The sequence below is a fragment of the Nicotiana sylvestris genome, chromosome 6 (assembly GCF_000393655.2).
Source record: "Nicotiana sylvestris chromosome 6, ASM39365v2, whole genome shotgun sequence".
Classification (NCBI taxonomy): Eukaryota; Viridiplantae; Streptophyta; class Magnoliopsida; order Solanales; family Solanaceae; genus Nicotiana; species Nicotiana sylvestris.
In genome coordinates this window covers 18,048,345-18,066,723 of record NC_091062.1, presented here as the reverse complement: position 1 = coordinate 18,066,723, position 18,379 = coordinate 18,048,345, and the positions used below count along the sequence as shown (strand labels likewise).

Here is an 18,379-nt window from a genome sequence, read left to right as displayed (position 1 = left end):
ACTGCTCTATAAAACTTACCTTTTAGTAACAGTGACACTTTCTTGTCACACAAGACTCCCGACGCTAACCTCCACTTTATTCACCCCACCCCTATACGGTGTGTGACATCCTCGTCAATCTCCTCAATCCCCTAAATAACCGATCCAAAGTACTTGAAACTACCTCTTGAGAATGACTTGAGTGTCAAGCCGCTATTATTTGAAAATACCACTATGACACTAGTACCTGAAAATGTTTACCCTTTTTCTCCTAGGGAAAGGAGTTGATGGTAAGACAAATGGCAGAACATTATGCAGCAGAACACGCAAATATCCATAATAGACATTTGCGGCAAATGTCTAGCAACAGTCACTTCACAAAATTTTAACAACTCTATAACTGAAAAACCTAACTGCTGCTCCTTTCAACATCACCAAATCTAAGTGCTTTTGGTATTCAAAATTCCACTAATCTAAACGCTATAAATTTTTATTCGAAATTCGAGACAATGAATTTAATCATTTTGCTCATTTTTCAAGATTTTATAATAGTGGTGGTTTGTTTCTTTGAGCACATTTTGTCTTTTTATGATGATTGTCTATAATCTCTATACCCACGAAATATGGATAAGGTTTGTCATGGACATATTCAAATTTAAGACGGATAAATTTTGAGTCAGAAAATGAATGCTAAAATGTATATCTAGCTCTGCTACTACTTATTTTTTGGCGCATATATATAAATAATTCCACTGAAAAACATAAGTTCTATCAAACTCACAAACATATATAATTGAATTTGCCACTAGATTAGAAATGGGTTTGGGAAGGTTTTGTGGTGGCAAGTTGCAAAAGCAAACTCAGCAACAAGAAGAAGTGAAAAATAAAGAAATACAAGTTAAAAGATAACACAATATACCATCTCATTTTCCCATTAAATACATATATATCCAAAGTACCTTTTCATAGAAGGTTATATCATGTATTAAGTACTACTTTATCCTTCTCATCTCCCTTTCCACAAAGTACTACACATGTAACCCACTAATCCAACTTCAAAAGAAAAGCTATAATAAACCATATCTAAAACTCCACATGTCAATGTGCTTCCAAAAAAAAAAGGCAAAAAAATATTTTAAAAGGACCTAAAGTAATAGAGAAAAGTAGCTATCAACACAATGATACATCATATGATTAATTTGATTAATGTCCAAAGTTTCATCTCCTTCCACCACCTACCTTGGCCGTGAACCTCCTCCTCCACCACCACCGCCGCCGCTACCACCGCCACCCCCCATACCCATATGATGATATGACCCGTGACTACCATACATCTGATGACCTTGTGGATGATACATCATACCACCCCCCATACCACCATACATCCCTCCACCTCCACCACCCCCACCATTATACCCAACTCCACCACCACTCCCCCCACCCCTAGGACTAACCCCGCCACCCCCACTCCCTCCACCATCTTTCTCCCCACCTGGTCTTCCCCCCATAGTAGTCTTTTCCCCTTCCATCTCCCTATACTTAGCCAAATAAATCTTCAAAGGCTCAACGTATTCTTCAAAACCTAAAGTCGTCATAGCCCAAAGCAAATCATCGCCGTTGATCGTTTTCCTTTTTTCTCTCTGACACTTATCACTTGCTTCTCCGGTAATGAAACTGATAAACTCAGATACACATTCTTGAACTGTTTCTTTAGCGTCCTTTGAGATTTTTGCGTTTGCTGGTAAAGCTTTTTTCATAATTCTGCTCACGTTTGCTATTGGTAAAAACCTGTCTTGTTCCCTTGTTGATCCTTCGTTTCCAGCGTTGTGTCCTCCTGACTCGTTGTCTGAATCAGCCATCGCTATTCAAGCCAAGTTCCAAATTTAAAAAACAAAAAAAACAAAAGGGTACCCAGTAAAAGCTTCTTTTAGAAGGTTTCCCAGCTGAAACTTCAAGAAAAAATCTATATTTCTATAAACAGAAGTAAAGGGATTACTATTTGTTTGATGGGTAAAGAGAAAAAAAGTTTAAAAAAGAGAAAAGCCCTTTGTCGGATAGAGAATTTTGGCCGGAGATATTGCCGGGTTCTTGATCGAGAGTTGAGAGAGGGGGAGGGAGGGAGAGTTGAGAGGAAGGGAGAAATTGCATGGTCCGTTGGATCGTGGGGTATAATATTGAATCGGTGACGACACGTGGCAAGTTTAAAACCGTTCGTTTGGCGATAAGGGTTAGATCGCGTGGGTGAATCTGAACCGCAGATAAAGGGTGGGGTATTAAGAGATCTTGACGGTTCAATGAGGAGTCACGTGGTGGGTGTGTGAAGTGGAATTCTATAAAATTGTGTAGGGAAGTGTGTTATTTCCCTAAGATTTTTAAAGATTTAGAGCCCGGGCCATGAAACTTTTTTCACTTTTTTTTGAATATTTTTACTTTTTTTTCGATAATTTTTATTCAGATCACTTATAAAAATTCGAAAATAGCCCAAAACTAAATTCATGTCTAAATACAGGCTCTAATTTTCAAATATTATTTTTACTTGAAATTTTTTCTTAACTTTTTTTTCGAAATTTTATAATTCTTATGCCCAAACGCCCACTTAATTTGTTTTCTAGTTGAAAATTTATGTAACTAGTAATTCCTTTATGATAAAATATACCTATTGCGCAAACTAAACGTGAATCCACATAACTAGTAAGGAAAAAATTCTTTACAAAACTAAGAAAATATAATATAATATAATATAATATAATCACATGAGTTGAAAATAACGTGAGAAGACTTGTCGATTAATCATGATTAATTATAAAAATGTATATTCAATACACATGCTGTATTCATTTACTTTGTGCAAGCGAGTGAAGATAAATTTTGGGTTATATTTATTTGATTCATTATTCGATTCATCTCTATTATGGCAACTTTGAACTTCATATTACTTATTAAAACTAATACTTAAACGTTATCATTTATTTCAAGTACTCAAAACTTCATCAAAACAATTTCCAATTTGGTGATATTATTATTAATCTTTAGTATATATTATTGTTGGAAAAAAAATTTCACTCACTAATCAAATAGCAAAAAATTATATTCTAGAAAAATACTTTCCAACTTATCAAACACAGCCTTAAATTCTGAACGTGACTTTTCCTATGAGAATGGGTAAGTAGTGTTTAGTGTTAACAGCAAACTCAGCATATGGAACAGCCGCCCCATGTTATTATTGATTATGATAGGTGGTGACCCATTTAGTTCGATCATCAATAAATAAACATTGACCTAAGCAAGCATTATATATATTGGGGACAACCAAAAAACGTTTTCCTTTAGTTAAGACACAAAGTTCAACAAGGAATCTTTCAATTTCTCCTTAGTGAATCTTTCGAGAAAATCTTATACTCCCTCCGTTTCAATTTATTCAATTTATGTGAACCTATTTTATTTTTAGTTCGTGCCAAAAAGAATGACTTCTTTCCTTATTTGGAAACAATTTACCTTTACACAATGATTTATAGCCACACAAAATATATGTGCCTTATTTTACACCACAAAATTAAAAGTCTTCTCTCTTTTCTTAAACTCCGTATCGAATCAAATAGGTTCACATAAATTGAAACGGAGGGAGTAATATAAAGGAAGTATCTATAAACAAATCATTTTTGTAATTCTTGAATTCACTTATCATTATTTTTGGCTCCACCACCGATAATAGGAACATCAAACTTTATGAAATTAGAAGAGAAGGTGACCTTTCGATTTAGGGGAAATGATATTGTATAGTCTTCGTTCTCAAAATAATAGCCGAATATATATATATATCTTTTCCATTTATTTGTTGTCTTTTACGTTGCTGATATTATTTTTCTGATTTCTGTTATTCTTACAAATCTATTGTCTCTGAGCTGAGGATTTCCTGGAAACAGCCTCTATCCCTCTGGGGTAGGGGTAAAGTTTGCGTACATTCTACTCTCCCCAGAGCCCACTGGTGAAATTTTACTGGGTGATTGTTGTTGCTTGCTTGCATTGTTGTATATTATATATAAAAAATATACAAATTTTATATACTTTTGTGACTACTGAATATAAATAGTTTCTGCAGCGGGCTAAAATTGATTTTTTACCGGAAAACGATTAACCATCCAATATAAAAAAAAGTTTAGTGCAAATTTAAATTTAATCGGACTCAAAACTAATACCGCATATAAAGTGGAAAAAACAAAAGAAAAAAGAGTGACCTAAATGAAATATATATAGCAAAAACAATAGAGAAACTCAAAAACTGTAAAAACCACTTGGAAAAATTTACTGGAATATATTTTTGGAAGTCAATGTAATTCTTTCTACTGTGTAACTAACAAGAAGGGATTGGCAAGTTGTTCTAGTGCAAAGACTTTTTCAAAACTTTTCTCTTTAATTTTCTAGTCAATGTCCCCCCTAAAGTTGGCTTCTGTAAGACCCTACCACTGAAATATCTCCATGTTCAAGATTTTTCTTCGACCAATTATTTCCTCTCCTGCACTATTTTTGTTCACTTGCTTTATTGAGCCATAGTTATTATTATTAGGTGTGCAAACAAAATCTTAAAGAAAAAGCTACACATCAAATAGTACACTATAAGAATATTCTGTTAGCTGCCGCCAGCAATGGGCGAGAAAAAGAGGGAGAAGAAGAGGAGGGTTTATTCGAATCCCTTTCGCCGAAAAATTATATTATATATATAAGGTAAAATTTAATTTTTTACTTTTATATGTTATATTTTGAATCCCCTTGATTTGATATAGTCTAAAAACATAGTTTAGTGGTCAAGGAGGTTAAAAAATTTTGTGAGGTCATTGGTTCAATTCCCACTAGGTACAATATCTTTTATTTTTTTTATTTTTTGAAATTCCTTATTGGAAATTCTGCCTCCGCCGCTGCTCCTATGGAATTCTTTTCTGATTCTAATTAAAAATCAAAGATTATATTAATTAGAACTTAACTTCTTCACCTTAATTCATTAACTTTCCAGCCCTTTCTGATACTACTATTGAGCCCTGATTGCGCAATAATTATGGAATATATTGAATTGAATGCTAAAACAAGAACTTGTAAAATATGTTTATGTATGATAGATCAAATATTTTGACCCATTCAAATCAAGTGCACAACATTAATATTGCACTAATATATCCCAAGATTCCTAGGACACTTATTTTTTAATGTGCTTTTATTATTTTATACTTATACAACTAGCATATGTTTCAAAAGTTGAAAATAATTGCAAACAATCCCACTTAAAACTAAACCAATTATTTGAGTATTTATTTTTAATGCAATTTCAACGCTTTTATTCAAAATAGTTAGCTTTTGAAATATTATTTATGGCTACCCTCTGGCCTATGTGGACAAGTAGTTGAATTTTATTTTATTGTTTCTTCCACTAATATGATTAATCATGCTTTTATATTTGCGCGAATGATGAGAATGTTCACCAATGTAGTTCTTGCATGTGCACATAAATTATAGTGCATAATATAGAGAAAAAAGAAAGTTGTGATTTAAGTTACCATAACCTGAAGCATTAATTAGTGTTAATCATGATTCTTACTTTACATTATTAAGAATTCGAAAAGTACCTCAATTTGCTCTCTTTAACTTAAGCTTGTGTCAATACAGATTTTTTTCCTATTCGGTGCTTGGTATTCATTTTTGGCATAATTAATATGGATTTGCGTCGTAAAATATTAGTACTTTAGAGATAAAGTATTCCCTACCAAAGACAATTTTATTCCCAAAGCTCTAATACGAGTCTTGGGTGGAATGGATGGTTCCAACCACAATCTTTAGTAGTCAAGGTAAAGAGAGCTGAGAATACCTTATTTCTCTAAAATATGATCAATAGGAGGTCTCCCTATGTTTTTTTACATTGCTCTATGTTTTATACTAAATTCTGTCACCATGCCGTTGTTTTACTTATAAAAGAAGGGGAAAAAACTCTAAATTTAGACTATAAATTTTAATTATGACCAATTTTTATTTTATTTATATTTTTGAAATTTATGATAATACCAGTAACATTTCTGTTCGAGGTACAAGCATTTACAAAATTGGTGATCAAGAAAAACCATAGAAGTTGGTTGTCTTCAGTTTCTCTATCTTATTTAAAGTTCTATAAAAACAAAGGCAAGAAATTGGGGTTATAGACGTTTTTCTTTTCCATTTCGAGATGTAGACGATAGTACTTTACTAAGATATCCAAACAAGAGGAACCATGGAGTTGGGGAAATTAGGCCAGAGTTAGGACCAAACATAGTAAATGCTAAACAATATTGAGAGTTGTGGTGGAACGAGTATGATCCCTTTACACCTTTATCCAAGATCCGAGATATGAAAATAAAATAAAAATCTTGATATATAGGTAGTTATTCCCTCCTTTAATTACAAGCATAACTTTTATAGCTACTTTATCTATATGATGTCGTATAACCCATCTATATATATATATATATATATATATATATATATATATATAAAGTTGGGAATAGAAAGCTGAGGTGTCACTCTCTAAATCAAGGAAATGTATTTATCTATTTTCTCAATTTTTTGAAACTTTTTCCTATTTTAATATAATATTTAATTACTTAAAGCCAATACTTTATGGTTCAAATTTTAGCTCCATAATAAATAAGAGAATTGAAAAAACAACAGTTTCAAAAATGAAAGTCATCCGTTTTTTCCCCTTTCTTCTTTGTTCCCCATTAATTTATTGTAAAGTAGTAAAATCTGAAGAGGTGTGTCACATTTATTACATCCTCTTGACTCTCTCGATTGAGATACGAAGAGTTATGCCTTATTTACTGTACCTCTCCAAATAATTACAGTGTCTTCCCTTTGAATTTTCAGACATATAACAATATCCTTAGCCCTTCTTTCTCTCTAAGTTTTTGGTTTTCCTTTTGCTCCTTTTTGTTCGTGAATTCTGTTTCCAAACATCATACTTTGCTTTATTAGGCCGTTTTTGCTTTGTTTTACAGTAGTAAGTATGTATCTTCCATATATATAAATATAACTTTCTAATTCTTTTTCTTCCCATCCCAACGGTATGAGAGACGAAATCAAATTTTAAACGGATTTGATGTCTCTTATACGCCCAAACGGTATAAGAGAACAAACACTCAGAAGAAAATCCATCCCAACATCTTCTTCATCACCAACCATCCTCCAAAAATACTATGTAAAATACTCCCTTACGAGTACTTTAGTAATTCCTCCTCTAAGTTTGTAAAATAAATAAATCCTTATGATTATGAGTGATCGTTTTTAATTCCTAAAGCTCAGTAGACTTTTTCGGGTTTCCCGAAAGGGAAATCCCTCTCCTAGAAACATGTAAGTTACTCATCTTTATCTAAATTATGTTTCTACTAGATATTACCCCTGTTTCTTTTACAGTTTTATGTTATCCTGTATAATTTTATGTTCATATGTTCGATTATTAGTCTAATAACAACAAGATATCACTCTTAGTATATAGTTAGCTTCCCAATTTCTTAACAATTACGATGGATTAACCTGTAAATTCCAAGGAGAAACCGGTTAAGAAAAACCCGAAAATAATCAAGAAGGGTATAAGTGTTTAACTGTGGCCGGGGTGAGGTTAAAGAAATAAGAGTTAAGAAAAGAGTTAAAATCTTTAAAAGATTGGGAAGAAGAAATGAACAGAGTGAAAAAAAAAGAGTAGTAAAGGGGTAATTTCAATTCATAATTTAGATAATATTGTAACTATACAAGTCAGAGAGAGAGAGAGAGAGAGAGAGAGAGAGAGAGAGAGTACCGAGTAGGATTTTCACAACATAAGAGTTTAATCGCAAAAAATAATTTTATTGTTAATGTCCAATAATCGTATTAATTATACCCATCCAGAAAGCTTTGCTAGGAGCCTTACCCAAAATTTAGAAGAATTTGTATTAGACATAGAAATCGGATTTTATTCGATAGTAGACTTGGCCGTACATTTTATATACCTACAACACAATAGTAGTATATGTTCAGATATATATAGAAAACAACTGCATCTGATATTGTTAATATTATCATACCATCAATCATACTATCTATACCATCTAAGAAGAAGATTTTAACCTTTGACAAACTTTTTTATCTAACCCCCTCTTATATTGGTATCAGAGCCATCCCAACATCCTCTTCATCACCAACCATCCTCCAAAAACACTTTGTAAAATACTCCCTTATGAGTACTTTAGTAATTCTTCCTCGAAGTTTGTAAAATAAATAAATCCTTATGCTTATGTGTGATCGTTTTTAATTCTTAAAGCTCAGTAGACTTTTTCGGGTTTTCCGAAAGGGAAATCTCTCCCCTATAAACATGTAAATTACTCATCTTCATCTAAATTATGTTTCTACTAGATATTACCCCTGTTTCTTTTACAATTTTATGTTATCATGTATAGTTTTATGTTCATATGTTCGATTATTAGTCTGATAACAACAAGATATCACTCTTAGTATATAGTTAGCTTCCCAATTTCTTAATAATTACGATGGATTAACCTGTAAATTCCTAGGAGAAACCGGTTAAGAAAAACCCAAAAATAATCAAGAAAAGTATAAGTGTTTAACCGTGGCCGGGGTGAGGTTAAAGAAATAAGAGTTAAGAAAAGAGTTAAATCATTAAAAGATTGGGAAGAAGAAATGAACAGAGTAAAAAAAAAGAGTAGTTAAGGGGTAATCTCAGTTCATAATTTGGATAGTATTGTAACTATACAAGTCAATAGAATAAGGGAGAGAGAGTACCGAGTAGGATTTTCACAACATAAGAGTTTAATCGCAAAAAATAATTTTATTGTTAATGTCCAAAAATCGTAATAATTATACCAATCCAGAAAGCTCTGCTAGGAGCCTTACCCAAAATTTAGAAGAATTTATACTAGACATAGAAACCGGATTTTATTCGATAGTAGACTTGGTCGTACATTTTATATACCTACAACACAATAGTAGAATCTGTTCAGATATATATATATAGAAAATAACTGCATCTGATATTGTTAATATTATCATGCCATCAATCATACCATCTATACCATCTAAGAAGAAGATTTTAACCCTTGACCGACTTTTTTATCTAACCCCCTCTTATATTGGTATCAGAGGTATAAAAGACGAAATCTTTGATACCAGGTTGAACAGTACAAGTCAATAGAATAAGAGAGAGAGAGAGTACCGAGTAGGATTTTCACAACATAAGAGTTTAACCGCAAAAAATAATTTTATTGTTAATGTCCAATAATTGTAATAATTATACCTATCCAGAAAGCTTTGCTAGGAGCCTTACCCAAAATTTAGAAGAATTTTTACTAAACATAGAAACCGGATTTTATTCGATAGTAGACTTTAGCATAGTATTTAGACTATATATATATATATATATATATATATATATATATATACTATGCTAAAGTTTATTATATTAGTCAGAGCATCTGATGGTAAACTGAATAATACTAATGACTACAACGTAGAGCAGTCTTCAGACTATAAAAATTAAACTATAGACAATAGCAAAACAAATTGAGCAGGTAAAGACACGATTAAAGAATAAAATTCTTTATGAACCGAAAAATTTGAATACCATTAGGTTAAAAAAAATAGATAAACTAAAGAATTTAGGATGTTTAGATTTAAAAATATACCCAGAAAAGAAGTATAGAATATTAATTTTAGTAGTGGAGAACATATATTACATACCGAAGATAAACAATATAATACTTTAGTAGATTTAATAATCAACTTTGGAGAAAAAATCCAGGAAAATAATAAAAACATAATAAGAACACTAGAACTAGTAGAAACATTACAAACTAAACAAAGAAAGACTTTATTTATTTTACAAACTTAGAGGAGGAATTACAGGAAGAGAAATAGATGAACGATGGTATAAAAGCGAAGGCGTAATACAAAACCCACATGCAAAATAGTCTATATGGCACAAAGTACAACACATAATGGAAATACTACAAGAAAAATGTACCCATATACAGATACAAAAACAACTAAAACAGAACAATATGAGTTTCAGATCAACTGTGTATACGACATAAAGTTATGACAAAAATGAATATAAAAAAAATATAGAAAATATAAACTTCAATACAATAAGGGATACAACAGAAAAAATTATTATCTTAAAAAATCATCAGCTAGAAAACCATACCTGGATAGAGAATACATGTTAGAAAGTATAGATAGTTGTGTTATCTTTCTCTCAATTTTTTGGTTTTTTTTTTTTATCTTCCCAGCTATTGCTTATATATTATGCAATTGGTTATTATGCAATTGGTTTTTAAATCTTCCACGAAGAGATAGTTTGGTTTATGCAATTAGACATGATAATGAAAAGTTTCAACTGTTGTCAATTCTTTTCTCGGATATCCACGAAGAGATGTAATTGTTGTCAATAACTTATTACGATTAATCAGTTAAAATTTCTTACTTTTAATTTTAGAGCGCAACGTTGATATTCTGCGCACCTATTTTAACCAACTGCGGGTGATTCTTACTTTAATATTATTCTATTAGACTTATTCTGTTGTTTCTGTAATTCTTGAAAGCTTTAATTAAATTAGGTTCATCTTGGACATTTCTTTCAGAGAAATAACTGGATATAACGTGGAAAGAGGTGCATCTTCTTTAAAACAATTGTGTTAAAGAAACCAATTTCTTCTTTCCGCGACAAATAATTGAAATTTATAGAGTGCATTACTAACAAAGGCGGATCGAAATCCATAGGCATCTCTTATGTTCTTTGCTTTCTTCTCATAAAGTTGTGCGCACAGTCTTTTTCTTCGTGCATATATATATATATATATATATATATATATATATATATATATGAAACAATTTTTTGATAAACTTGAAGAGTTTAGCGTGATACAATTTGTTACAGTTACACCTTAAAAATGTCATTCTTTCACGATAATATATTTTTTTGTGTGTAATATTGCTGCTATTTGTTATTTTCAACTTCCTTAAAACAAGTAAATGATTAATGATTAAGGAAAAGTGAAATGGTATATAAAGGGGAGTAGGATGTAATAACTCCACCTGTTCCTCCCATTTCTTCTCCTCTATTTTACCTTGATTGTTTAAGCTTGATTATATTTTGTAGTCTTGAAATTAACATAGTATCACAAAAATATAAAATTAACTAGACTTGGGTTTAACTTTGTTAACTATTCCAAATGTAACATGCTCTATGTATTTAGTGTTTTAGAAGTTATATTTTTTCTATTTTCCCTTTATCTTTTACCTTATTTTAGAAATTCAAAATACAAAAGAAGCGAAAAAGAATGAAGAGGAAGGATACTGCAAGCTATTATAATAAAAATATAAAACTAAACTGAATATTGAATTTTTAGATTTATACTCCTGAAATTAATATTATCATAGTATTCTTACTATAACACATAAAGAACTATTTGTTTTGTTGAATTTTAAATTTTAGTATCTTAAAAGCAACAGTGTAATATTTCTTTCTTTTGTTTTCGGAATTGAATTGCTTAATCTTGATATTATCATTTTTGTCACGACCCCAACCCCGGTCATGATGGTGCCCAACACACTGCTAGGCAAGCCCGACCATTCAACAACATTAACCCAAATTCTTATTCAGATTATAGATAAATATCACAGAGAATTTACTAAGTCATTTCATTCAAGTGTATAATTAATAATAAAATCCGCGGAAGTTCAATTAAAATACCACACCATAGCCCAACAGAATCCGGTGTCACGAATATGAGCCTCTAATACAAAATATCCACCTATTACAAGTCTGTCTAGGAAAAATACGGAACAAAAGATAGAGATAGAGGGGAGAGATCGAGGCTGCGAACGCCATGCGTCTACCTTAATACTCCCGGATACTGCCTGCTCAGCTAAACAATTCCTCACTTAGCATGTGGTGTACTTGGATCTGCACGCAAGGTACAAGGAGTAATGTGAGTACTCCGACCCAGTGAGTAATAAACATAAATAAAGGCTGAGAATAAGAAATCATGGAAAAATACAAAGTAAACTATAACTGGCAGTTTAGAACAACAAATAGTGAAGCAACAAGTCAATTAAGTCAGAGTACCAAATACTGAGACAGGTATAACAGATAAAAACAAATGCATGAGTGCAATGCAATGCATATGATGGTACACTCTAGTACCCACTGCGGCGTGCAGCCCGAGCCATCCATTTATTTATCGTCGACGGCGCTCACTGGGGGTGTGTGCAGACTCCGGAGGGGCTCCTACAGCCCAAGCGCAATATCAAGCCATCTCGTGGCATCAAATCTAGGCCCTCAGCCTCATATCAGTCTCAGTATAATCAACCAGGCTCTCGGCCTCAATATCAATGTACTCAACCAGGATCTCGGCCTCAATATCAATGTAATACTGTTGCGGCGCGCAGCCCGATCCATGCTCAGTCCAGAAACCATCATAAGCCCATTGGGCATTTGTAAAATAGTAGTTCTCAGCCCGAAATATCATTTAAGTTTTTAAATCTTAGAAAGATGGTTGAGTTTGCAAAACAGTATTTAAAACCTTGGACTGAGGTCAAATGATATGCAAAATATGTGAAAGCAGTGATATCAATCCCTGAAGGATTCAAATAATTGGCAAGAAGCTCAAATGTAACAATTAAATCTAAGTAAGGGTGATTCTCAATTTAGTTCAAGTAGAAAACATGGTACAAACATCTCTCAGGACGGACCAAGTCACAATCCCCAATGGTGATCTACCCCACGCCCGTTATCCGGCGTGCAAGTCACCTCAATATAGCGTAACGATGTGAATTCCGGGGTTTCAAACCCTCAGGACATCATTTACATCAATTACTCACCTCAAGACGGTCAAAGTCTAGCTCGTTATGCCCTTGCCTCTCAAATTACCCTTCTCGTGCGACGAATCTGCCCAAAATCACAACGAATATGTCGCATTATGCTAAAGAGACAATACCCAATCGAAAGCAATCGAAAAATATCAAAGTTCACGAATTTGACAAAACCCGAGCCCACGTCTCGAAAAATCAGAAAATTAACATCACCGGATTCCTTGTCTCGCCACGAGTCTAAACATACCAAGAACTCCCAAATCCGAGTTCAAATGACCCATCAAATCCTAATTGTTTGGTTTCAAAATTAAAGCCCTAGTTCTTGATTTGTAGGCTTATATGCTCCGCATCTCCCGCTCGGTCTCCCGGGTAGCTTCCTCCACGGGCCGACCTCTCCATTGCACTTTTACAGAAGATATATCATTTGACCTCAATTTTCGAACCTGATGACCCAAAATAGCCACTGGCTCCACATCAAAGGTCAAATCACCATCCAACTGAACTGTGCTGAAATCCAAAACATGGGACGGGTCCCCAAGATACTTCCGGAGCATAGAAACATAAAATACCGGATGCACACTCGACAAGATGGGTGGCAAAGCAAGCATATAGGCCACCTCCCCAATCCTCTTAAGTACCTCAAAAGGTCCAATGAATCGTGGACTCAACTTTCCTTTCTTTCCAAATCTCATAACACCCTTCATGGGCGAAACCTTCAGCAAGACCTTCTCACCAACCATGTAGGACACATCTCGAACTTTCCGGTCCGCATAACTCTTCTGACGCGACTGCGCTGTACGAAGCCTCTCCTGAATCACCTTCACCTTCTCTAAGGCATCATGAACCAAATCTGCCCCTAATAGCCTAGCCTCGCCGGGCTCGAACCAACCAACTGGAGATCTCAGCGCCTCCCATACAAAGCCTCATATGGTGCCATCTGAATGTTAGACTGATAACTGTTGTTGTAGGCAAACTCTGCAAGCGGCAGAAACTCATCCCAAGAACCTCCAAAATCAATCATACAGGCACGCAACATATCCTCCAATATCTGAATAGTACACTCGGACTGTCCGTCCGTCTGAGGATGAAATGTTGTGCTCAACTCCACCTGGGTGCCCAACTCTCGCTGAAAAGTCCTCCAAAATTGGTAAGTAAACTGAGTACCTCTATCTGAGATAATGGAAACTGGAACACCGTGCAATCGCACAATCTCTCGGATAAATATCCCTGCCAACCGCTCTGAAGAATAAGTAGTACACACCGAAATGAAGTGAACGGACTTGGTCAGCCGATCCACAATCACCCAAATAGAATCAAATTTCTTCAAAGTCTGAGGAAGACCACTCACAAAATCCATGGTAACTCTCTCCCACTTCCATCCTGGGATAATCATCTGCTGAAGCAAACCACCCGGTCTCTGATGCTCATATTTCACCTGCTGACAGTTGAGACACCGAGCTACATAACCTACAATATCTTTCTTCATTATTCTCCACCAATAGTGCTGTCTCAAGTCCTGATACATCTTCGCGGCACCCGGATGAATAGAATACCGCGAGCTGTGGGCTTCCTCTAGAATTAACTCTCTAAGGCCATCTACATTGGGCACACATATATGGCCCTGCATCCTCAATACGCCATCATCATCTATAGTCACATCCCTGGCATCATCATGCTGAACTCTGTCCTTAAGGACAAGCAAATGCGTATCATCATACTGGCGTTCTCTGATGCGATCATATAAGGAAACCGAGAAACCACACAAGCCAACACCCGACTGGGCTCAGAAATGTCCAGTCTCACAAACCGATTAGCCAAGGTTTGAACATCAACTGCAAATGGCCTCTCCCCAACTGGAATGTACGCCAAACTCCCCATATTGACTGCCTTTCGGCTCAAGGCATCTGCCACTACATTGGCCTTTCCAGGATGAGACAAAATAGTGATGTCATAATCTTTTAGCAACTCAAGCCACCTCCGCTGCCTCAAATTAAGGTCTTTCTGCTTAAACAAATGCTGAAGACTGCGATGATTAGTGAATACCTTGGAAGATACGCCATATAAATAGTGCCTCCAAATCTTCAAGACATGAACTATAGCAGCCAACTCTAGGTCATGAACAGGGTAGTTCTTCTCATGGGGCTTTAACTGACGAGAAGCATAAGCAATAACTCTACCCTCCTGCATCAACACACAGCCAATCCCAACTCTCGAAGCATCACAATATACAGTATATGAACCTGTAGTTGATGGTAAAACCAATACTGGAGCTATGATCAAAACTGTCTTGAGCTTCTAAAAGCTCTCCTCACACTCGTCTGACCATACAAATGGAGCACCTTTCTAAGTCAACTTGGTCAAAGGCGACGCAATGGATGAAAACCCCTAAACAAACCGGCGATAATAGCCTGCTAATCCGAGAAAACTACGGATCTCTGTGGCTGAGGACGGTCGAGACCAACTCTGCACTGCTTCTATCTTCTTTGGATCAACCTAAATACCCTCGCTGGACACTATATGTCTCAAGAATGCCACAGAACTTAGCCAAAATTCACACTTGGAGAATTTTGCATAAAGATTCTCTTCCCTCAATCTCTGCAACACTACACGCAAATGCTTGGCGTGCTCCTCCTGGCTACGCGAGTACACCAGAATGTCATCAATAAATACAATAACAAAAGAATCCAGATAAGGTCGAAATACACTGTTCATCAAATGCATGAACGCTGTTGGGGCATTGGTCAACCCGAAAGACATGACTAGAAACTCATAGTGACCATATCTAGTCCTGAAAGCTATCTTAAGAATATCAGAGTCCCTGATTTTTAACTGGTGATAGCCCAAACGGAGATCAATTTTTGAAAACACCCTAGCTCCCTGAAGCTGATCAAATAAGTCATCAATGCGAGGCAAAAGATACTTGTTCTTCACTGTTACCTTATTTAATTACCTGTATTTAATACACATTCTCATTGTGACATCTTTCTTCTTCACAAACAGAACTGGCGCACCCCACGGTGACACACTAGGCCGAATGAACCCCTTGTCTAGGAGCTCCTAAAGCTGCTCCTTCAATTCTTTCAACTCTTCTGGTGTCATACGATATGGCGGAATAGAAATGGGCTGGGTGCCCAGCACCAAGTCAATGCCAAAATCAATATCCCTGTCCGGCGGCATGCCCGGCAGGTCTACAGGAAATACATCAAGAAAATCCCTCACAACTGGGATAGAATCAATACTAGGAGTCTCAGCTCCAACATCTCGCACAAAAGCTAGATATGATAGACAACCCTTCCCAACCATACGCTGGGCTTTCAAGAAGGAAATTACTCTGCTAGGAACATAATCAGTCATACCATGCCACTCGATCCTCGAAACACCCGGAATAGCCAAAGTAACTGTCTTAGCATGACAGTCTAGAATAACATGGCACGAAGATAGCCAATCCATGCCCAGAATAACATCAAAATCTACCATGCTCAACAGCAATAAATCAACTCGGGTCTCCAGACCCCTAATAGTCACAATACAAGACCGATACACATGGTCTACAATAATAGTATCGCCCACCGGGGTAGATACGTGCACAGGTAAAGCAAGACACCCTCGGGTCGTACCCAAATAATGAGCAAAATATGAGGACACATAAGAATAGGTGGATCCGGGATCGAATAATACAGAGGCATCTCTGTGACAGACTGGAACATTACTTGTAATGACAACATCTGAAGCAATAACATATGTCCTGCCTGGAATAGTATAGAAACGAGCCTGGCTGCCTCCTGATCGACCTCCCCCTCTGGGGCGACCCCTAGATGCCTGACCTCCACCCTAGCTGACTGGGCGGGTGTTGAAGAAACTGGAGCAGAAGACGAAGGTTGGCCCCTCTGCTGAAACTGACCACCACGAAGTCGAGGACACTGCCTCTTTATATGACCAAACTCTCCGCACTCGTAGCAACTACCATGTATTGGAGAATGGAACTGGAGGGAACCCCCCACACCTGAATGACCAGCCGATGCACTCGGCGCAGATGAACCCTGAACTGAAGGGGCATAAGATGAGCTCTGAGCTGGGAGAGAGTTAAGTAAAGACTGGCCCTGCTGAAATCCCTGATGACCACGGTCTGAAGATGTCCTACTATACTCTGGACAGGCCGGCTGAGGAGGTCTGTAGGAACGACCTCTACCACGCTGGAACTGGCCCCTAGACGGAGCACCACTGAAACTGCTTGAACCTCTGGGCCTCTTGGCCTCCATCCCCTCTCTCTCTCAGAGGACAACTGTCTCAATATCACGAGCAATGTCAACCACACCCTCGAACGAAACACCCAATACTCTCTCTCTAGTCATCAAAATGCGGAGAGAGCAGTTAAGACCATCCACGAATCTCCGGATCCTCTCACGATCCGTCAGAATCATCCAAGTAGCATGACGAGCAAACTGTGAAAATCTCATCTCGTACTGGGTCATGGACATATCTCCCTGAGTCAACCACTCAAACTGCCTACGCAGCTCCTCTTTGCGGGACTGAGGTACATACTTATTCAGAAATAGAGTAGAGAACTGCTGTCAAGTAAGGGGCGCTGCACCAATAGGTCTACGCCTCTCAAAATCTTCCCACCAAGTAAATGCAGCTCCTTGGAACTGAAATGTAGTAAAAGATACACCACTCGACTCCAAAATCCCTACGGTGCGAAGCATACGCTGACACTTTTCGAGAAAATCCTAGGCATCCTCGCCCTCTTCACCACTGAATGTCGGAGGCTGGAGCCTACCAAATCTCTCGAGATGACGCTGTTCATCATCTAGCATAGCTGGGGCTACAAAGTTCTGAACTGGTGCAACCGGCTGAGCTGGAACAACTTCCGGTGTCTGCAATCCCTGCACAACCTGCTCAGTTGTGTGATTAACAGGAGTCTAGGTGCCTTCCATGGCCTGTGAAGTAGCTGCGGCTGTAGTGGCTGAGACCGCCTAAGCTAGGCCAGTGCAAACTGTCAAAATCTGAGCCAAGGTCTCCTGAAGACCCGGAATCACAATAGGCATAGCTGGTGCTTGAACTGGTACAACTGCTGGAGCCTGATCTGGAACTGGGGCAGTTGGTGGATTAACAGGTGCTGCCCGCGCTACTCTACTCTGCCAAGCCCACGACCGCATCCACGACCTCTGGTGGCATCAGTGGGTGGCACTAGTGGTCATCCGCCTCGTCCAGTAGCACGAGTCCTCTCTATCTGCGTGAGAATAGAATGACAGAAATTTTTAGTGTTCAGATCAACAAAGTCGCACGACAAGAATTTCAAGAATATGAAGTTTTCCTAAAGGTTCTGCAGCCTCTCGAGGATAAATACAGACATCTCTGTACCGATCCGCGAGACTCTACTAAACCGGCTCATAACTCGCAAGACCAATTAACCTAGGCTCTGATACCAACTTGTCACGACCCCAACCCCGATCATGATGGCGCCCAACACACTGCTAGGCAAGCCCGAACATTCAACAACAATAACCCAAATTCTTATTCA

General features: G+C 36.7%; 1 protein-coding gene and 1 pseudogene across 1 annotated transcript; both read right to left on the bottom strand.

Annotated features, from left to right (window-relative positions):
• Positions 1–877: 877 nt before the first annotated feature.
• LOC104235531 (nuclear transcription factor Y subunit B-3) lies at positions 878–2,326 on the bottom strand. Its single transcript, XM_070150305.1, has one exon. It carries the CDS (start codon positions 1,836–1,838, stop codon positions 1,215–1,217), a length of 624 nt encoding a protein of 207 aa, XP_070006406.1. The 5' UTR covers positions 1,839–2,326; the 3' UTR covers positions 878–1,214.
• A 5,186-nt stretch (positions 2,327–7,512) lies between these two features.
• LOC104235532 (uncharacterized) lies at positions 7,513–17,117 on the bottom strand (annotated as a pseudogene).
• Positions 17,118–18,379: the final 1,262 nt, after the last annotated feature.

Bases quoted from the DNA above. Each gene is read 5' to 3' on its own strand.
- LOC104235531 (XM_070150305.1), bottom strand. From the start codon at position 1,838: ATGGCTGATTCAGACAACGAGTCAGGAGGACACAACGCTGGAAACGAA.